This window comes from Trachemys scripta, chromosome 23 (assembly GCF_013100865.1).
Source record: "Trachemys scripta elegans isolate TJP31775 chromosome 23, CAS_Tse_1.0, whole genome shotgun sequence".
Classification (NCBI taxonomy): Eukaryota; Metazoa; Chordata; order Testudines; family Emydidae; genus Trachemys; species Trachemys scripta.
The window spans coordinates 11056095-11077440 of NC_048320.1; the positions used below are offsets into that span (position 1 = coordinate 11056095).

The window sequence follows — 21346 nt, forward strand, 5'->3', positions numbered from 1 at the left end:
CCTGCTCCCTGGAGATGGGGTTGAAACTGGGCAGTCCTCCAAGAGGTGGTAGAGGGCACCCTGAAGACTCACACTCGTGGGGGAGACCCCACAGACTCTGACTCCGGTGTCTCCCACTGGAGAAGAGACCCCCATAGAGAGGGGGGAGATCTGATGGACTCTCACCCCCTCCACAGTTCCCCGCAAGATGCCCACGGCCAGAGCCACATTGGCACCACCTGGGGACGGGGATGACCGTAGGTTCCACCGTCTCACCAACGCCTCTGTCAAGTAAAGTCCGGCTTCCAGCCACAGCTCCGGAGGGGGATGGGGAATGCACAAGAGGCACATAGGGTTGCCTGCATCCACCCCCAAGTCATGGAGCTTGGCAAGGAGCTCGGAGCCGCCTCGAAGCTGGCAACAGAGCCGTGAAAAGTTCCCCTCGGGGCGAAAGTAAACCACAGCCCGGAGCTGGGTTTTCCCAGGCAGTCCAGCCACTGGCATGGAGTCAATGGGCTTTCTGTAGCTTCCCGAACACACTCTGCTCTTTCTTCCTGTTTGCGTTGTTTGTTCAGCCCCTCCCGCCCCCCCCCCCCCGCAGTATCACCCTCCTCTGCGCCCCCAGGCATCAGGAACAGCATCTATTGCCTCTGGGTAAGGAATCACCTCCGATTCCTTGGCTGAATTCCACTTGCTTCCTGGAAACACGAAAGATCCCAGCAAAGATTTACCTGGAACAGAAACCAGGGAGTCCCGGCAAACCCACCCTCCGTGACTTCAGCCGCACCGAAGAGGAGTGTGGTCTGGTTGAGCAACCCGAAGGCCACACCCGCCCCTACCCTGATCGGACTGGCTCCACCATCTTGGTTCCTTTGTGTATTCCCTGGATGTGAACGTTTCCTGGCTTGCTCTGTTTCCAGCCCCATTTGTTCCAGAGACCCAGTGGTAGGACTCTGTCCATTTGCGCACCCCTGCCCCATTGGGGAAGGGTTAGAAGGCAGCACCCAGAGAAGCCTTCAAAGGTCATCAAAGGATCAGTATAACCCTAGGGGAGCTTGGCCTTTCATCCTGTGCATAACTTGGGAAACAGCGCCATCTAGTAGCTAGAGCAGGCACTCAGGACTGCTGGATTCCCGTCACGGTTCTGCCACTGATTGGCTGTGTGATCTCAGGCTGTCCAGGTCCCCTCTCTATGCCTCAGTTTCCCTTTCTGCAAAATAGGGAGAATGGTAAGTCCCTGTCTCCTGGGGAATAGCGAGGCCTAATTCATTCATGGCTTTAAGCTCCTCATATGGGTAGCACTAGAGACAGGCGAAGCACTATCGTCCCCGGGCCTTCTCAGTGCATGCATAGCTAGGCACAAACTCCTTCTAGCTAGAGTATCAGGGGCTGAAGGTTGTGCCAAGCGCTACGGGAAAGGCCATTTTCCTTGGATTTACACGCAGGTCTCAGATTTAGTCCACAGAGGTGAAATGACTGGCCAAGTCACCTCAGCAAGTCAGGGGCAGAGAACCCCGGAGTCCTGACTCCCCCTTTGCCGCTCTAACCACTGCCCTGCCCTGCCTCTCGTATGCATCATAACCTGAGCTGTAGCCTCCAGGAGCTGTAGAGTGAGCAAATAGAATGGCTGACCTATAAAATGGCCCAACAAAAACGCTATTTTATGCAACACACAGTTAACCTACTGAACCGGCTGCCGCAGGATAGATGGCTGGGTAGATAGGCTGGGATGTTAATGAGTCAAACGGTGGAGCGTGCTTCAAAAGAGCATCGGACGTTCAGACGGATAAGGATCATGTCTGCAAGGAAACCAGCTAGGATAAAAATAAGTAGAACCACTGCCCTTCAATTACAGGTGATTGCCAGACGGGGGTCAGGAAGATGCTTCTCTCCCTGGGATAGCGGAGCACAGCCGGGGCTGCACCGTCAGACCACTGGCCAGCAGAGATCAGCTTGGAGAGACCACTGATCAGCGCTCCAACAGCAGTTCCTATGTCACCGGCTTGGGAGTCAGGTCTGGGATTCCTTCCTGGTTCCGCCACCGACTCATTGTGTGGGCTTGGGCGAATCGCTTCCCTCTCTGTGCCTCGGTTTTCCCATCTGTAAAATGGGGCTACAGGATCTTGGCCTACCTTTGGGGAGTGCTTTGAGATTTACGGCTGGATATTGCAAAGCATTAGTATTGTTAAAATTATAGCTAGTGCCAAGCAGCTCAGAACGAATGAGAGCTCGGCTCTGTGGTCTGAAATCCTGCCAGGCGGGGCTGCTTCTCTGGGAAGTAAACTAGCCAGGCCTCAGGCCCACCAGAACTGATCCGAGCGCTGGTTCAATCCACCTGTGGGGGAGGAAGCGGTGATATTCATGGCAGCTTTGGACCCACTTTCACGCCTTCCCTGGATCCCAGCAGGATCGTTTGTACAAAAAGCAGAAGCCGAGCTTTGGGCGAAGGGGAGAGTTTAAAGAGCACGTTCTGCCCTCAGCTATAGCCAGGCAACCCCACTGCAGACAAGGGACGTATGGGGCGGCTGAGGGCAGCACACGCGGCCCTTCAGATAGATACAATTTCTGCTTGCAGGAGCGTCCCGTGTTAGCCTAGTCCTAACCCACAACGCAGCACATTGCAACGGGGCCCTGCTGCCTCTGGGGCCGTGACAGTAGGATTTTTAGGGTTCCATTACTCTGATGTTGTCCCCGCGGAGACGGACCCATGGCAGCAGAGCAAGGGGGGAAACAGGAGCGCGATGAGGCTGGTGCGGGCGGGTGCCGAGCCGGGGGCAGGCTGCAGAGGAAAGCAAAGATGGAGGAAGGACCGAGGCCAAGAGGCGCAGAAAGAGGAACCGGTCTGGCAACCAGTTTAGCCAGAGTCTAGTTTCGACTAATCCTTCAGAAGGAAAGAATAGCGAAAATACAATATCCTGCTAGGCAAATGGCACCAGCCGCTTTAACCCTTGGCTGCCCAAGCACCAGGGTGTCAGGCCACCTCGAGACCCTCCCCGTGGGAGCCCTACTCTGGAGAAGCCCCTGCCCCTTCCTTTCCCCATGCCCCAGGTGAGCGCAACCTGAGCTGCCTGTAGGACGCCAGTGGCACCAGCCGTCCAGATCGGGTTTCCCCTGTCATGAATATTCAGAGCTCCCCTAGCCCAACCTCTGCTACTGTTTACTTAGGCAGGAGTGGCTGGATCTCAGGTTAACCTTGACACAGAGCGAAAGGGAGCAACAGGTAGAACAGCAGCACCCCTGCACCTGCCTCCGCATGCACCTGAGATGTGACAGCCGCTGCCCCCACCCTCTCCTGGCACAGCTCAGCCTGCCGGCCCCTCAGTTGGCAATAGCGCCCCGGAGCTATCCCGGCCCTCGGTCCCTTCTCTCCTGCCACTGAGTGCTCCCCGGGGAGCAGAACGCACCCAGCAAGGGACTGAATCGAAGCAGGTATGTTGGCCTGGGTGTTTTCGGGGATGGGGGGGGGGGCAGGAGAGGGAAACCTGAGCCCAGACCCATGAATGTTTCATTGATCAGTACTGCCGAGGACAGGCCAACCTGGTGCCGAGCGCCGTCCGCTCTGGGGAAGTTGAGGGGCACACAGCCCCTGACAGGGTCGGGTCTGAAGCCGGCTTCAGGAGGTGGGTAGCTTGGCCGCTCTTTGTAACCGGCCAGGTTTGACCGTGATCCAGGGGCGATCTGGGCGGCTTGGGGGGTCGGGAATGGGAGTTGGAGCCTTTCCCCTCAAGTGGGGCCCGTTACCCCAAGCCCAGGCTGGCAGTGAGCGAAATGGGGGAATGGGGGGGGCGTGTATAAGGGGCATTTGTTTGGATCTCATGGTGCCATCTCAGCAGAGAGGTCCAGGAGTCAATGGGCCAGGGAGACTCAACTCCTCTTAGCCATGGAGATGTAGGCGCATGCCGAGGGGGCGTTTTGGGGGGATGGTTACCTTGCCTTTCCCCTGGCTAGCCCGGATCGGTGGCTATCAAGGGCCATCAACCCAGCACCTTTCACGGGACGCTTTTTTGGTCAAGCTTCAGCCTTCCCTGGTGGAACAGACAGCTGGTGCCTACCAACCCACTAGCCCAATTCATCCCTGACTAGACCTGCTGAAGCATCTCTGGGGTCTCTCCGGGACAGAACGAATGGCGGCAGCGCCAATGGAGGGGGGATACAGCGTTTGTTCCATGCAAAATGGGCTTTTAGCTTAACCCTTGGCAGCCAAACGAATGCTAAGGGGCGGTGGGAGGTGGGTGTAGAGATGCTGGCCATTTGCAGCTCCTGAAGGGTTATACCAGCCCCCCCCGCCTTCGCCAGGGCTGCCCCCGTCACATGCAAACACCGGCTACAGATGGCAAGGGGCTCCCCCACCCCCAGTGGGTCACTGACATATGAAAGCGACTGGACGCCCCGCGGCAGCTCCCTCCATGGGAATCGCCTGTGTGGGGCAGGGCTGCGTGGGTTTTGGGGTGGCCAGTGGGAATTTAGGAGGGTTGCTTAGCGGGTAGGTAACAGCAGGAGAGGGGTCTCATTTCACAGGGCCCCAGGAAGCGCTGTATGGAGAAGAGTCTCTCATGCCATCTGCAGAGGAAACGGGCCACTCAGGGCACAGAGAGAGTGAATACGGGGGGAGGGGTAATCGGGGGGATCCAGAGGGCAGAGATCTCAGACACTGGCAACCTTCCCCACCAGGCATGAGGGACTGACCCCCCCCCCCACATACCCCTGCCTGGGCTCTGCTATTCTGCCCGAGCTATAAATGTTTAACTTGATGAAATATTTGATGGACTTGGCCCAAGGTTACTGCTACTTCTCACGGGATGTGCCCTCGCCACCCCCCACCCCAGAAGCCTGCCTGTGCTGAAATCCCCCCCCCCCCTCCAGCTGATGTAACACCGACCTCCCAGCTTGCAGGAACTCCACCCCTCAGTCACAGGGCTGGCGAGGGGAAATGCACCCCCGCAGGCTAACAGCACCCGTGGGGGCTCGGGCCTGTCTCAGGCAGGCTGTGCTCAGGAGGCAAGAGGACAGCTGAGCCGGGAAGCCCAGAGAATTCCTAGCCAACCAGGCTGGCCACATCCTCTGGCAACCTCACCGTGCCCTCTCCCCTCCCTCAGTACAGGAGGTCCCTGCATGTGACCGTGGGTTCCATTTCCCCAGAGAGACCCACTGGATTTCAGGGCCAGGGTGACGTTGACTGGGCTTTGGCGACCGGGCTCATTTCTTACATGGGAATTTTCCTTGCACGTTTATGCTGCTTGTGCGTGCAGGCGTGTGTGTGTGTGTGTGTACGTGTCTTTCTGGGACTGTGCCGGCCGCTGTTTGCACGTACCCAGGGATCTCTGTGGGTCTGTTAGCAGGTGGATGTACAGCCATGCGACGGATGCATGCACTGAATTCTCAGCAGGTGCATGTATGTCCGCACAGGAGTGTCTGTGCAGACGGGTGCCAGACGGGTGCTCAGACAGACAATCAAACGGCACTGTGGGTGGTAAGGGCTCAGCACCGGGCTGAGAGGGGGCACAGCAGCTCTGTAGGGGGTGTTCTCGAGGCAGCATCTCACCAAGATGGCAACAGAGCACCCTCCCTTGCTCTCCGGCTTGGAGTGGAGGGTGTGAACGGGTCCAAGCTGCAAAGGAGCGATCGGGCTCTGTGCTGGGAAAGGGACCGTGCTACAGTGGGGGAGCGTCCTTGAACCTATCCCAGGGTTCCGACCTCATCCTGACGCAGGGGACCTGAGTCTGACATTTATCCTCAGCGCCCCCCCCACACACACCCTCCCACCTCGCCCTTCTCCCGGCCCTCCGCTCCCAAACGGTGACGTAGCCCCACCGGCTGTCCGAAGTTCACTCCGGAATCGGAGAGGGGCCCCCGCAGAGCCAAGCGCCTGAAGGGCAAAACACCCTGTCCGTCATTCACACTGCTTCCAACACTAGGATGAACCCTTTGGGGACTAGGCCCAAGTTTCTATCGGTTACATAAAGACAAATCCAGGTGAGCTGTGCCAACGCCAACAGAACGGCTGTGGCTCTCCAGTGGGGTGACTCTGACCCACAGCCCCTACAACCAAACTGCCTCTACTGGCGGGGGCTGTTCTGCAGGGCAGTGGCGAACGGACTCAGTGATCAAACAGGCCTTTTCCACAGCTAATGAACCCAGTGCCGTACCCCTTCCTTGGCAGTCAGCCTGCTACGGACTGATCGGGGAGACTCCACGGAGCGGGCCAGTTTTTCTTAACCTCCCCTGGCTACACAAATGGACAGACCGACCCAGGGGAGGCCGCCCAGCTGTGCCCATGTGAGGTTTTTCCAACTCACTCCGGTATATTGCTGAGTGTCTTCAAGAGCTCGGCTGTCGCTCTAGGTCAGGCAGTGCTGATGTGCCTGTGTACGGGACACCCCATGAGGGACTGACCTCCCCCCCCACCTCCTTCCCCCTCCCAGCTGCCACGCTGGTTATAGAGTGATTGAATGTTTCTGTACAAACAGCTGGAGGGAGCGATCAAAGGGTGAGATACGCCTTCAGCAAACACCCAGATGGGATCATGCCGGAGGCTGTTGCCGTCCAGGAAAGAGGCAGGGTGGAAACCAAGGACTTGAAACTTAGAGCAGGAGTGCTGACTGCAGCGTCAGGAGTGCTGGATTCTATCTCTGGCGCTACCCTTGGGGCAAGTCACTTGGCTGTGACTCAGTTTCCCCATCTGTAAAATGGGGATGAATAGGAAACGGTTCAGCTTTACTCTGGCCAAATTTCCAAAGGCACAGAGTAAGTTTTACCTCGGGGCTGCAGGATTAGGTCTTGCATATGGCCAAAATGCCTACGGGCCCCAGAGATGGCCCCGTTCAATAGAGCCAAGTATCAGAGGGGTAGCCGTGTCGGTATCCACAAAACCAATGAGGAGTCCAGCTCTGCAGAAGTGGGTTTTTTACCCACGAAAGCTGATGCCCAAATAAATCTGTTCGTCTTTAAGGTGCCACCGGACTCCTCGTTCCAGTTCAGCAGAATGAGTCAACTGGATTTTCTGATTATTGGGAGCACGCTTAGGCAGGGTAAGACAGGATAAGAGCTGGGCCGTGGCCCCACAGCCTTTTCTGTCAGATTAAGATGGGGAGTAGCAAAGAATTACCATGGGGAGAGAGGGGGAGAAAAGTAGCAAGGAGAACATACACTGATGTGGGCAAAGATAAATGGGTTGGAGTCGGCTCTTTGACGCAATAGTGGTTGTAGGCCCCAGGCAAGATCAGGGCTCCATTGTGCCAGGCACTGTGCAAACACATCGCAAGAGAGTCCCCGCTCGGATATTTAAGTAGACCAGACAAGCACCAGAGAGGAACAAGAGGCACAGACAGGGGTAGTGACATGGCCCAATGTCCCACGGTAGATCAGCGGCTCAGCCGGGAGTAGGAACCCTCCCCAGGCCTCCCGCCTCCAAAGCTAGTGCCCTAGCATCTTGCAAATGAATAGCGCCCGCGGCGGGCGCCAAAGGCTCGCTGCACCAGGCTGCGTTGTCACGTTGCAGTGAGTCGAGGCTGCAAACACAGCACCACAAAGCGATAGCTGCGGGGGCCACCGCTCCTTTGACCTTGGTCTCAGCAGAGGCCTTGCTGAGACTTGACTGAGTTTTGAGCCGTGAGTTTCCCCCACAGCAACCGCTGCAGCAGCTTCTTCAGAAACAACCGCACGGGGGATGCCTGCTCCTCCTCTCTTGTTGGCAGCGTTGGTCCTTGGGGCGGGGGGGGGGGGGGGGGAAATGGAATGGCCCTCTCCCTGGGGGGCAATGGGCTCTGAAGGGAATCCCAACCAGCAGGGGGATGGTCACGCTGACCCACGCCCATGAAAGGGGACGGGAAAAGTGGAGACAAATCAGATGGCGCAGAATGGGGATGGACAATGGAATGTATTGGTTTGTGTGGGCAAGCAATGCTGCCCTCTAATGATCAGCCCACAGGGTAGAAAAGGGACCTGTCCTTACTCCGCCATCTGAAGGAGCTCTCCCTTAGCACAGTTGTGGTTTTGGAGTTGAAGATCCAGGGTTCTCATCTCCGTTCCAAGGGAGGGCATGGTATAAAATTGATCCGATTGTCCAGACAAACAGCAAACCCTAGGTAACGGGTCTGCTAACCTATCTGCCTTCTCTCTAGAGACACATTCCTCTGCCACCAGAAACCACCATGGCAGAGACCAACAGCTGGTGGAAGCTCACCTTCCTGCGGAAGAAGAAATCCACCCCCAAGGTCCTGTACGAGAGCCCAGACATCTATGCCAACGAGAACCACCAGGAGGCCACACGGACAGAGGCAGGGAGCAACGGTGGCGCCGAGAGTGAATTCAACGCCCGGCTGGAGAAGATCGTGGATAAGAACACAAAAGGCAAACACGTCAAGGTCTCCAACTCCGGGCGCTTCAAGGAGAAGAAGAAAGTGCGAGCCACGCTGGCTGAAAACCCCAACCTCTTCGCCGATGGCGAGCGGGAGGAGAAGTGAGGCAGGGGAAAGCAGGCATTGGGGGGAAAGCGCTGCAGGGTGGGACCAACGCCCTGAGGCCCTCGCGCCTGGACCCGTCACAACTCAGAGCCAGCCTAGATGTCAATTCTGTTCTCTCCGCAAATGAAGTAACGAGGGGGCAGGGGCCACCCCGCTGTAGATTTCAAAGACTTTCGGTCCTGACGTGCACTCGCGAAGGAGAAAGGACTCGATACTTTTTATTTAATACAAATCATCATATTTAAAATAAATGCCACTGGGGGATTGTCACGAGCTGGAGGTGTCCAGGTCTTGCTCTAAAGCTTTGGAGGTGGGGAGGAGTCAAACCCAGAGTAGCTCAGAGGCCTCTTGCAAACACCCTCAGTGGTGCCCAAGGGCCCGCGGCTAGAGCCAGCGGTCGATGCAGGGGGCCATGGGATGGGAGGAGCCGGTTCATTCTCATCCACCCTGTTCTACCACTGCACCTAGAAGATGGCTGAGAAGGGCTAGGAACTTCATCTAGCTCAGCCCTGGGGGATTTCCCAGCAACTCGCCTCCGCTCTGTCCGCACCCACCAACACAGGAAAGGTAAACAGAAGATTGGCTGGGAGACAGAGTTGCACCTTTTAATACCACAGAGATTCGTCCCTGGCCTGGGAAAGAGAAAAACTTGGCCACAGGTAGTCACCAGCTGAACTACACCACTCAAGGCAGAATTAGGAATCGAACCCGTGATCTTCATGTCCTGGATAACAGCACTCAACCAGTTGAGCTAAAGGAGAACCACCCTTAGCTGTAGCAATAGCCTCTCTTGGCCTCTGGCTACTAAAGAACAACATTTGAGTAGATCTGATCTTCCAGCCAGCAGGGGGCACTGGGGTAAGAGAACGAAAGATTCCACGGATAGGAAAAACTGCTGCCAATCGGGTGGGGGGTCTGGGGGCTTTGGAACGGGGTTACGGGCCTGAGAGCTTATTTTCTTTGACCACTTTCTCTCACTGCTGGGCACTGGCTGATGTAGAAACCAGCTGGAGCCTGCCAGAGTGACTCTCTAAGAGGAGAAGCCAGACAGTCTAGTGATTAGCACGGGAGCACCGGGAATGAGAAAACCTGGACTATGCCTCGGTTTCCTGCTATGAGCAGTAAGGGGCCATCTTTTGAGTCAGCTTTCTGACCATAATCTCCCTTTTAAGTTTCCTTCTGCACGGGTGAAAAATGCTGAAGGACACGCTAATGTTCCCAGTAACTTCAATTCAAGGTTATTGGTTAACTGCATTCATCTGCCTCTGAGTGGCTACCAGCCACACATACCTGGCAGCCCAGGTGGACTTTAGCAGCAGAGATTCTAATAACTCACTCATCAAGCCATTTTGCACTCATAAAACGCGCATGTTTTGCTGAACTTTGTGCACAGGAGCAGCTGCTGAATTCACGTTGTTTCTGGCCGAAGCGCCTGTTGCAATGATGCAGAATTCCCCCCCTCCGGGTTACAAAAGGAAAAGTTTGCTGGGCCTTTTAATTTCCAAGGGCCGTTTTGCTGCTGCTACTTTAAAGGCCTCGATCTTCCTGGCTGGTGCTTTCTTCATGTTCAGAGTCACTAATTCATGGGGTGGGCAGTTAAAAGGTGACCCGTTCCCCATGCTGGTGAGAGTGAGGTTTGGCCACCGTACGCAAAGTGTAGGGCAGTTGCGGTGGCTTATGGGGGGGGTAACACCTTGCACCCTTAAGAGACAAAACACGCTTGTAGCTCATAGTTAGGGTTCATATCCGGAGCCTGACACTGATTTTGTTTTTTGAAGACGCATCTTTTGTAAGTGTTTGTAGATGTTCTTTGTTAATAAACAAACCTGAAAACAAAGGGAGCTCAGTGGTTGATCTGTGAAAACACCCCAGGGCTTGGATCAGACTGAAAACTGTTCTGCTTGGCAAGATCGAGGGACCCTCACCCTCTACCACTGGACAAGGGGGCAGGTGATACTGTATCTATAAAAAAATTAATGGAGATAGCCTATCTTGTAGAACTGGAAGGGACCCTGAAGGGTCATTGAGTCCAGCCCCCTGCCTTCACTAGCAGGACCAAGTACTGATTTTGCCCCAGATCCCTAAGTGGTCCCCTCAAGGACTGAACTCACAACCCTGGGTTTAGCAGGCCGATGCTCAACCCACTGAGCTATCCCTCCCCCTAAATTAAGGGAGGTGGTGTCTCCCTGCACCTAGCTGTAGGTGATGAGTCTTCAGGGTAGGTTTGACCAGACAGCAAGTGTGAAAAATCGGGATGGGGTGGGGGGTAATAGGCATCTATAGAAGACAATGCCCCAAATATCAGGACTGTCCCTATAAAACAGGGACATCTGGTCACCCCACTTCAGGGCCTCACTGGTGCCACTGTTGAGTCTCTGGAATGCTATTTTCAGGACTCTCGCTCTTGTGGTGAAGCGTGCATGTAGACGTACCGGGGGAGCTCCAGGGCCATGTGGGAAGTGCTCTAGAACGAGGGTGCACCGCTTCAGAGGAATGCATTCAGACACACCATTCCAGCGAAAGCCATACTCCCGCACACCCAGCCCTGTCGCTCCCTCATGTTACCGGTGCCCAGTAGGGCCTTCCCCCCACCGCATCTCCTGCTGCCAGGAGTCAAACCTGCTGCCCCAGCAGACAGGGGGCGAGGTGAATCGGGTTGGGCCCCTCCTTGCCTGAGCATTGTGATCAACACAAATAGTTTCACAGGGATGCTCCAAAAGATTTTCTGTTTATTAGCAGGGAGTGGCTGAGCCTGAAGCCGAAAGGAAAGGAAGTAGTGACCTTCCAGTTATTACAAAGGCCATATTATCCCACCAGCTTTGATTCAGACACCCCCCACCCGAATAATTAGTCACTCCACAAACACACAGCCCGTAGATAACCCAGGGATATTGTGTTCCCCAGCAGCCTCCACCCTTATAGTTTGTTACCAAAATAAACAGGGGAAGAATTCTGCAGAACACAAGGTGTTCTTTGTCCCAGACAAGTGATCAGTGAGCACCACAGCTCCTCGAACAGGTGGGTGGAGAGGAAGAAGGATGTAACTATTGGCTAAGACCGCTGGGGATGGAGACGGAAAGGCAGTAGGCAGCTACAGATCTGTTTACACGGCAGCCCATACCGCAGCATCTGGGCATTTGCAACCCTGCTTTAAAGCAAAATTCAAGCTGCTGCCCATCAGAGGCAGATGTGAAGGCTGGGAATTTACTCACCTTTGTAATTAGTCCCTGAGAGTAGAAAATCCTGGTCTATTTCCCCCGTCGTCAGATTCGCCGCAGCTACCCTGGCTGTCCTCAGCCTGACAGCCCAGCTTACATTCAGCTGTGTACCAGGTACAGCGGCTCTACACTGACAATGGAAAAGCTGCAAGGGAGGGGGAAAATATTCGTGTCACTTAATCTTCTATTTAACAGGATCACATGGCTCATGTCTTGTTAGAGCACTCGGGAAAGCCTGGGAGAGGAAATAATTCGGCAGGAAGCAGCGGAGCTGTCAGCTTAACGTGGTTGTACAGAAGTTCTCACAACAGAGGCCCGGTCCAAGACGGGGGCTCCTAAACACTGCCATGCGAATATGGGGAGCGGCACAGCCAAGCAGCGGCTGTCTGCTACTGCTCCTTTAGGAGAGGTTCTGGATTTGGGGGGAGTTCCTTGCTCGAGTTCATTCATCCACGTGCTGCTACTGTGATCTGGGAGTTAGGTGCCTAAAGAACTGAGGATCTGGGCCCAAGTGACTTTCCCAAGATCACCCAGGCAGTCTGGGGCAGCGCAAGGAGCTGAATATGCAGGTGCCCTACTGCCCGGGATAGCGGCCTAACCACTGGGTCATCCTTCCTCTTCCAGAAACGGACATAAGCAGATTCCATTTCTGATCGGCGACTAGGACAGAGGCAACGGAAAAGGCTGGCCAGAGTTTTGCTTAGTATTTAAAACCCAAACATCAGTGATCTGACCCTTTCCCTCTTCAAAGCGGCTTCACAGACGCTCCCTGACTCTCCCCCCGCCAAGCAGGCAAGCGCTGTCGCAATTTTATGGATGGCTGAACTTCTGCCTGCAGAGCGGGGACTGCTCCAAGGGCACATGGTGAGTCAGTGGCAGAGCTGTGAATAGCACACAAGGATCCTGCCTCCTGGTCACCTGCTCCAGCAGCTTCTAGGCCACACGCCAAAGGGCCAGAGGAAAACGGACCTGCACCTTCGCAAAGGGGAGACTGCAAGAGAGCGAACTGTGGGCTCCACCTAGAACCAAAACCAGCTGTGGCCCAGTGGTTAGAGCAGGGAACCGCGAGTCAGGACCTCTGGACTCTAATCCCAGCTCTGGCACAAGAGTGGCGATTACGGCAGGGGGGTGTCAGGATTCCATCGTGCAAGTCTTTTCACCTCTCGGTGAAATGGAGCTCACCCGTACGTGAAATGTCGTGAGATCCCCTTGGACAGGGGCTATGGAAGGTTCAAAGTACTTACAACCTCAAGCCATGTCAGGCAGAAGATGCCATGGCAACCACTGCAACAGCTGGTAGCAACAGACACTTTATCTCCCTGTCATTTGCTAGTTTCGTTGTGAAACAGCCCAGGAGGGGTGGAGGCAGCTCACAGCTATTTGGCCTGTATTGGAAACCAGAGCTGTGTTGGATACAACCTCTGCCCTTGGGACTCCCACAGCCCAGTGCGGTCCCCAGCCCTTCTCCCTGGGCACACAGCTAGCCCTCGGGCTCTGCAATACTCCTCTCTGTTTAGTTAGCAGAGGGTGTGGAGAGTGACTCACTCCCAAGCCAGTGTTGCTGGATGGTTTTCCACCCCCATTCACACGGAGCTGGGATCTCCCCTCTCCTGCAGAGATCAGCTTTGGGGTCACGCTTCCCTGCTGCTCAGAGCCAACCTGCGACCCCTCCCAAGCACTTCCCATTGCTGCAGCCAGAGACACCCTCAGAATTTATTCTAGGCTGACAATCCTGCCCTCCCCCCCCCATCTGCATCAGAATTTAGGGGTCCCCCTTCTCCTCAGCTTTCCCTCATCGGCACTACTCCCCTCAGGCATTCAGAGATCAGCTGCAGCGTCAAACCTTCATTTGAATACGAACCATTACGCCTATGCAAATGTCTGCTGAGTGTGAAACCTACTTGGGGTACACCTGATTCCCCGAGCCTCCCAGCAAAACAACTGGCCAGCCTGGCACTCCATTACAACCCACTGCACCCCTAAGGGAATCCCAGGCAGGTGAACCCCCCACCCCACCCCCCTGCAAGACAAATGAGTTCAGGACAGCAGCAGATGCTGGACTGGAAACACTGCCCGTCTGTCAACGGAGCAGGCGGCATGCACTAGACGCGAGGGCATTCGTGCACACCAAATGTAAGCGGAAAAGGGCAGCAGGAGGGACAGCTGCCTTGTGACTGGTCTGGCTTTAGCTATTTTAGCTTACTGGGGGGGGGGAGGTTTGAAGAGGAGCTGTATTTTGATGAGAGCCACGCAACTTTTGCAGCTCTCCCTCAAGTCTGCAGCCGGGGGGGCTCCCATGAGGGCTGTGCGAGCGGTTAGAGGCTACGTAACACACCCATCCCTTCGGTTAAAGGTACCGGGCACCTATAGTTCATGGGGGATCGGCTCAGCCAGGCTGCCACGCCTGCAGCTGAAAGAGCGACACCCTGATTAGCCGTGCAGCCAGACAAAGGCTGATGGAGGCACTCACGGCAGGACGGCTGATGCACCTGTTTCTCCCCTCTCCCGCCCACCATCCCTCCCTTCCATACGCCAGGAGAAAGGGCTACAGGAGGCTGCCGCTTACCCCTCACTGCTCCCAGCACAAGGGGGCAATTGCTATAGCAGAGCAGACCTGCTTCCGCCCGCAGCCAGGCAAGAAACCCAGACACGGACAATCACGAAAGCCCCCGCGCAGGGGAATGGGAGTTCTGTACTTCGCTTGCAGCTCATTGTCTCTCCCGCGTGGCAAAGGAACAGATCCTTCCTAAAACAAGCCCCACAGGGAGAGAGGCTCATTGGTCACAAGTGTTTCTAGTGGATAAAAGCGGGACTGGGAGACAGGAGGGCGCTTCCCCACTGCAGGCCCTGGATTTTGATTTTGCTCTTACGCAGCGATGAGGTGGCAAAGGAGGGAGGGGGACAGGCAGGCCTGGGGCTAAGGGAGAGCCCTAGGCTAAGAGCAAAGAAAGTGCTTAGGGCCTGCGGTTGGTCACTCCCCCTGCTGCATGGGAATCCTGCCACCACAAGTGAAACAGCCAACAGACCCGGACCCCGATTGGCTGGGGAGGAAGCAAATGACTAAGGGTGCAAACTCGCGCAAGGAGCCGGGAGAGGGCAGAGGTTATCAGGCTGCAGTTTCACTGGGACGCAACCCAAGAAAGCGAGAGCAAACGCAGGGAACACACACATTCCGGACAAATTTCTGCTCCGCGGCCGGGAGACCAGCTCCCCCTGCTGGGGGTTAAGGCCCCTGGCACCGCTTGCTTGCCAGGGGGAGAGATTGAAAAACAAACGCAGCTCCTCCTGCTGGACAGACAGAAGAATACAAACCCGTCCCTCCCCCAAGTAGGCATGTTGTTTCCCCTTTAAAAACTGCAACACACAAGTTAATAGTAAACCAAATCCCCTTCCAGCTCCACTCGGCAGCTTGGACTTTATTTGTGAGTTTATACATTTAGGGAGACTCTACACACCAGCACTGATAAAAACAGCTCTAAGCCCGGAGGCACAGCCCCCAGGCTGGAGTCTGGCAGGAGAACATCCTTATACAGAGAGATTATACAGATATCACAGCCACAGACATTACCAACAACATGATTGCTCTGCCTGCATCCAGAATCGGTTACGTTATTGCACTCAAAGCAGCACTGGACAAAATTAAACACCCAATTACAGCTAACGCGCACACAACACGTCTGCTCCCCATGTCACGTTGGCGCTTGAGGACTGGCAGGTTAAAACAGGGGGGCCCTCAGGCAGGAGGCACTTACAGGGAGGCTGTCCAGGAGAGCCAGCCTGCCTGTGGTTTTGTCTCAGCCACCCCCTTGGTAGGTGGTCCAGATAACCAACAAGAGGTCCGAGAGACTCACTAGCCAATGGCCTCTCTGTGAAATGAGTTTGGCGGGTCTCAGCTTAATTCCCCGTGAAGCAGCATCCAAATGACACAGTTGGCACTAACTGCCCCCATAGACACATGCTTCATCGGCAGCCTCAGCAGAGGTGCCAAGGATCAGATGAGCTATGGAGACTGAACTGACCCCAGGCCTAGAGTTGCCCCTTTACGTCAGGGCAGACACGCCTTGGCAGGGGAAGCTCCCACTGGGATAGATGGAGGGCTTCAGTCTCCAGGGCTGCCAATCTGGCACCTCTGAGCCCCCCCAAATATTGCCTGGTTTTGTAAAAGTTAAGACAGTTGCCCTGTGAAGTGCAGGAGCAAGGGGGCCGTACCCCATCCTCCGCAGCTCCTGGGTAAGGGGTGGGGTGGGGGGTGGCAGAAGGGTATTGAAAATATCCCAGGTCCCTGTGTGAAATGATCTCGCTCTTGGCCTTCAAGGGGCAAGCCTCTCATACACCCAGTTCCCCTCTCCCTTGCGTGTCATGAGTCCCGTGGGGGCAGCGGCGTCCCGGAGGCGCCGGAAGACGATGCGGTCATGTAAGCGGTTGGTTTGGCCCTGCCAGAACTCCACAACGTCTGGTTTCAGGATGTATCCCCCCCTGAGGGAAAAACAGATGCTGTTAGAGGCGCCCATGCACAGCAGCAGCCTTCATCCAAAGCCAAGGAGGACCACGAAGATCCCTACGACGAAGCGGATGGAGCTAAGCTTTTACGCAGCACATATCACGACGGCCTGTGGGCACCTAAAAAGGACGTGAGGCATCCGCACACAACCACGTCAAGCCCAATGATGCTCGCTGCTCTGGGATGGGCTCTGCATCTTCTTGCAGGGAACAGCTCAGAAGCAGGTCAAGCTCAACCGTGACTGATTCCCGAAGCGTCCTTTAAGTAAATCCAGGCTTTGTCAGGAGCCGGTACTTAGCTGCATGAAAGCTTTAGGTTCAAGCCCTGTCCCTGGCCTTCAATCTAAATCTAACATTGATGCTGCAGGGTGGCACTTGGCGGAGGGGGAAGCAGCAGCACTACGGAGAGGTACCACCCCTTGGAAAGATTAAACCTAAGTGCTGTCTGTCCATCTCTACCGAGATCTTCTGGCCGTTTTAAGACCAACATCTCCCCAGTTTCTAATAGCCACAGCTGAGGCACTCGGAGGTGTAGTGGAGGAATGGGAAGGGACACCAAGGGAGAGAGTGGAAGACCAGGCCTAACTTACACAAAAGCAGGTTTTCCCCACTAAGCACCACTCACCAGTACGCAGGCTTTGGCACGGTTCCCTCCCGGTACAGCTCTTCCAGCTCTGTGTTTTTCTTCCTTAAATACTGCAAGGGAAAGGGAGACAGTCTGAAGGCCTGGGGCTTCCTGCCGTGGAGCACGCGTGCAAAACGCATGGCCTGGGGCCCTCACTGCCCCTGGTAGGAAAGAAGATGCACTGGGACACACAGCAAGGGAACAAGCTCTGAGACACCCAAGGGGCCGGAATCCAGCACAATCCACCCCACCCTCGAGTCCCACTGCGCCTCACCTCCCTGTCGGGAATCACAGTGCTCTGGCGACTCACAACCGCCCCGATCTGGCTGCTTCGGGGCCGGGAGTGGAAGTAGTGCTCCGATTCCTCCTCCGGGAGTCTCTCCACAGAGCCCTCGAGACGCACCTGCAACAGCCACAGCGAGATGGGACCTGGCCCCAGGAAGGTGGGCACACTCCCGCCAGGGGCCAGAAGGAGACCAACTTAATTTTGCCAACAAGATTAGGATCCAGGGTGGGGCATCAGGCTATCCTCCCTCTGCGGATTTGCCAAATGTCAAGTGCTGACTCCGTCCCCTGCTGTTATACCAGGTGATCACCAACCCCGGTGTGAGATGGGGATGAGGCGGTTTGAATCACCACCACATCCTGCAGGGTAGAAAGAGCTCTAACTCCCCTCCAGAACTAGCTCCCCGAAAGGCAGCCAACTCACCAGCCCTCACCTCAGGCAGAGTCAATTGGGAAGAAGGTCTAGAGAACCCACCCGAGATCCATTTAGAACTCAGTTGGTTTCAGTGCCTCTGCCCACTGTCCATTGTTACAGATCCAGATTTCCTTCCCTCATAAGAAACCTGCCGCTCCCTCCCTTTTTTCTCTGGTACGTAGCTGAGAAACAGTCTCCGACTCCGGTAATTATATTTTGCTGACCTAAATCACCCTGCAGTTTCAAGTCAATAGACTCACTTCTTGGCGTTATTCTTCAATTCCCCTTCTAAGAACTATTGTGCAGTGTTGCTGAGGGTTGTTAAACTTCCATCCCAGAGGCAGCTGCAGTCAGTGGTGTGTGAGCGTTCTCTGTAAGTGCAGTTCATAACCTAGCAGCTAGTCCAGCACGGTGAGAATACCTCAAGCTGTCAAAGTCGCAGCCCCCAAGGAGCTGAGTAAGTTACAGATTCCAGTCACCCGTCCCATCTGGTGTGAAGCGGTTTTTGAGCTTTTAAGAAGCCTCCCCAGCCCAAGATGAGCAAACAGAGGGTCTCTGCTCAGTGCTGCTTCCTGCGCTTTGAGAGTGAGAGAGACCAGCGTGGCTCGGACACAGACTGCATCTGCCATCTCCTCTAGCACTTCGCCCAAACAGGCCTCACCAGTAACTCTGATACTGCATGCAGGGTGCTGAGCCTATCCCCATGCCGCTTCCTCCCCTTGGTCGGGATCAGAAGGCACAACTCACCTGGCGATTAAGTGGCTCCCAGTAAAAGACGACCGAGGCAAAAGGATTGGAGTCCTGCAGAGCGGGGAGGCGGGGGGGAATAAAAACCACAAAACAAAGGACTTTCATCAATTGGGTAACGTGTCACGTCTTAAAAGCTAGAGAAATTACCCACCTCTCCTAGCTCAGACTCTGCTCAAGGGTTTGGGACTTGGGAGAGCACACGACAGACTAAGCCAACACAGCCCATGGGGAGGTGCCAACATGCCATGCATCACCTTGATCAAATCAGGATGGGGAGTGGAGCGGGGCCCAAGGAGATATCTCCCTCCCACTCTCTGATCCCCACACCTGGGATCAACATAGCCCAAGGCACTTTGGTCCCTGAGGTGTATCTGTGGGCTGCTCTTCTATATCGAAGGAGAGAGGCAGCTGCTGTCCACTTGATTTGATGTAAGCCTGGTGCAGACCTTGAGCACCTGGCAAGTCGGCGTCCTGCCCCTCATCTGAGCAAAGTTCGGGTGCCCGTACAGACATGGAAAATACAGGCCAGTGGGTAGTTGACCAGCTTGCTGGTCAACATCTTATGTCCCCCAAGATCCTCCCTCCTGGCGCCCCGCCGACCCCCATCAGAGGTGACCAACCCAGCCCTCAGTGACATGCCCCACACAAATCCATGAACAACATGGTCTGTAACCCATGAGGCAGCTCTCACCAGCTCTTTTCCTTTCCGGCTCTCATGATTAGTGAAGAATCGAAAGCCATTCTGGCTAAACCCCTTCAGGAGCACCATGCGGGCAGAGGGCCTCCCATCCCTGAGCCAGGGAACAAATGCACCAGTCAACACAGAAGGACAAGCACATACAGAAATACATTCCAGAGACTGCCCTCCTGCCCAGGCAAAGGTGAAGGGAATCTACCCTCTTCTTTCTGGTCATGAATTGAGCATTGCTGAGATCAGGAAGGATAATTTACCACCCTCTCTCACCCTGTACCTCATTATAGGAGGCTGCACATTACAGACTTTTGTGCCTTCCTCTAAAGCATTTGAGATTGGACCCCGCTGGCGCCAGCATAATGGGCTGGCTGGGTCCCCTGTCTGGTGTAATCGGGCAAATCCCCAGTCCTGTTCCAACACATAACTGTGCCTCTGGATCCACTCCTTACTAGCCATACAAACATGCCGGAAGCTGTCTGCTTCCCTACTTGCCAGGTTACCCAGCCCAGGATACGCAAGCTGGTAGGGCACCTCCCTGCAGGAAAGCAGCAAAGGAAGCCACCCAAAGACGCAGATAGGAGAGATTCTGGGCCAGCAACTCCCTTGCAATGCCCACCTGGTACAGGTGGCCAGGCACATAGCATTGGCTTCGCCGATTGAGGGGCACTTCATGGCCTCTTCAAACCACACGGCAAACTGCTTAATCGGGTCAAAGGAAGCGAGATGTTTCTCCTCAAATGCCTGCACAGGACAGAAACGGGGAGAGGAGCAGAAGAATTGGAGTGTTACACCACCACCCATCAACTGTCAGGATCCTTCGCTTCCCCACACCATCTCAAATCCTGCTAACCCTGTAGCTGCAGGAACCAGCCCACAGGAGTTTAGCATCACAACTCCCGGCCCGCTGAACGGTCTCTGATTATCCACATTTGAAAGGAGGCACGTTGCTTAAAGTCACACAATGAGCATCTCTCTGTTCTAGCTACTGGAGAACACTCTGTTTTTTTATTTCATTCACTGCTTGTTGATTTTTTTAGGTCAGCTGAGCTCTGAAGCTGCTGTCTTGTCCCATGCTGAGTAATGGAAAGGCTGGTCTCGAAGCTTAAATCATGGACCTGAGAGTCAGGAGACCTGGATTTTAGTCCCAGCTCTGCAGGACCTTACCCTCTCGCCTCTCTGTGTCTCAGTTTCCCCTGTAAATTAAGATTTGTATTTAGGTCCCTCACAGGTGGTTATGGGAAAGTTTTACCAGTTAAACTAATTATACTGGTGTAGCCCCGCACATGGATACATTTATTCTGGAATAAATGGGGGGATTTTTTGGTTTAACTTTAACCCTTCCCAACTGACATACGCTAACTTGTCAAAAGGCCCTCTCAACCCGAATAAGAGGTTATACCAGAACAGCCACAATCTAAATTCACACCTTAGCTTATACCGCTATAACTCTCTCGTGTAGCCAAGTCCTTAGAAGGGTGGGCTATTAAAGCCAGGCACAGCCCTGTGGGTAACATAAGAATGGCCATACTGGATCATATCAAAGGTCCATCTAGCCCAGTGTCCTGTCTTCCGCCAGTGGCCAATGCCAGGTGCCCCAGAGGGAATGAACAGAACAGGGAATCATCAAGTGATCCATCCCCTGTCGCCCATTCCCAGCTTCTGGCAAACAGAGGTTAGGGACAATCAGAGCATGGGGCTGTGTCTCTAACCATCTTGGCTAATAACCATTGATGGACTTGTGCTCCAGGAACTCATCTCATTCTTTGAGCCCCGCTGTACTGCTGGTCTCTGCGCTGTCCCCTGATGGACGAGTGCCACAGGGTGGCTGTGAGCAAGGAACCCACCCTGGCCCCTAGAGATGAACAGGGCCCTCACAGGGCTTTTCTGTGATCCCCACCACGACCCCCCACCCAGCCTTTGGATAAGAGCAGGGCAGGATCTGGGGGAGTCTCTAAGGGAGGGAGCATCATGCCTCAAGGGGCAGCAGGGTAAAGACCAGCTCACCTGCCAGCCCGGGCACCTGTGGGGGAGGGGTGATTGGGCACCCCACCTGTGGGAGGGAGGAAGAACAGATTTCTGATCCCTCTCCTTCCTCCTCCTCGCCCCCTTCACCTCCCTCTTTGAGCCCCCCCCTAGAACCCTCCCAACTGCCCCTTCCTCACCGGGACCCCCCCCTTCTCAAATCCCCTCCTCCTGTAGCACCCACATGCCCCTCCGCCACCAAGCCCCCCCACCAGGACCCCCCACCTGGACCCCTCCCCCCAACCCCCACTGTAGTCCCCCCCACCAGGACCCCTCCCCCCGGGACCCCCCTGTAGCCCCTCCCCAGACCCCTCCTGCAGCCCCCCCCCACCAGGACCCCTCCCCCCAGGACCCCCCTGTAGCCCCTCCCCAGACCCCTCCTGCAGCCCCCCCCCC

At 55.3% G+C, this 21346-nt stretch overlaps 2 protein-coding genes across 2 annotated transcripts in view; one reads left to right on the forward strand and one right to left on the reverse strand.

Annotated features, from left to right (window-relative positions):
• Nucleotides 1-3154: 3154 nt before the first annotated feature.
• PRR15L (proline rich 15 like) lies at nucleotides 3155-9717 on the forward strand. Its single transcript, XM_034755917.1, has 2 exons — nucleotides 3155-3408; nucleotides 8102-9717. Exon 2 carries the CDS (start codon nucleotides 8130-8132, stop codon nucleotides 8439-8441), a length of 312 nt encoding a protein of 103 aa, XP_034611808.1. The 5' UTR covers nucleotides 3155-3408; nucleotides 8102-8129; the 3' UTR covers nucleotides 8442-9717.
• A 5310-nt stretch (nucleotides 9718-15027) lies between these two features.
• Nucleotides 15028-21346, reverse strand: part of PNPO (pyridoxamine 5'-phosphate oxidase) — a 6602-nt gene continuing 283 nt past the window's right edge. The window contains exons 2-7 of the mRNA XM_034756147.1: nucleotides 19545-19669; nucleotides 18926-19025; nucleotides 18232-18285; nucleotides 17059-17187; nucleotides 16785-16855; nucleotides 15028-16135 (exon numbers count right to left, since the gene is read on the reverse strand). Of these exons, the coding sequence (XP_034612038.1) occupies nucleotides 15970-16135; nucleotides 16785-16855; nucleotides 17059-17187; nucleotides 18232-18285; nucleotides 18926-19025; nucleotides 19545-19669 (645 nt within the window). The 3' untranslated portion in view covers nucleotides 15028-15969. The remainder of the gene's footprint in view (nucleotides 16136-16784; nucleotides 16856-17058; nucleotides 17188-18231; nucleotides 18286-18925; nucleotides 19026-19544; nucleotides 19670-21346) is intronic.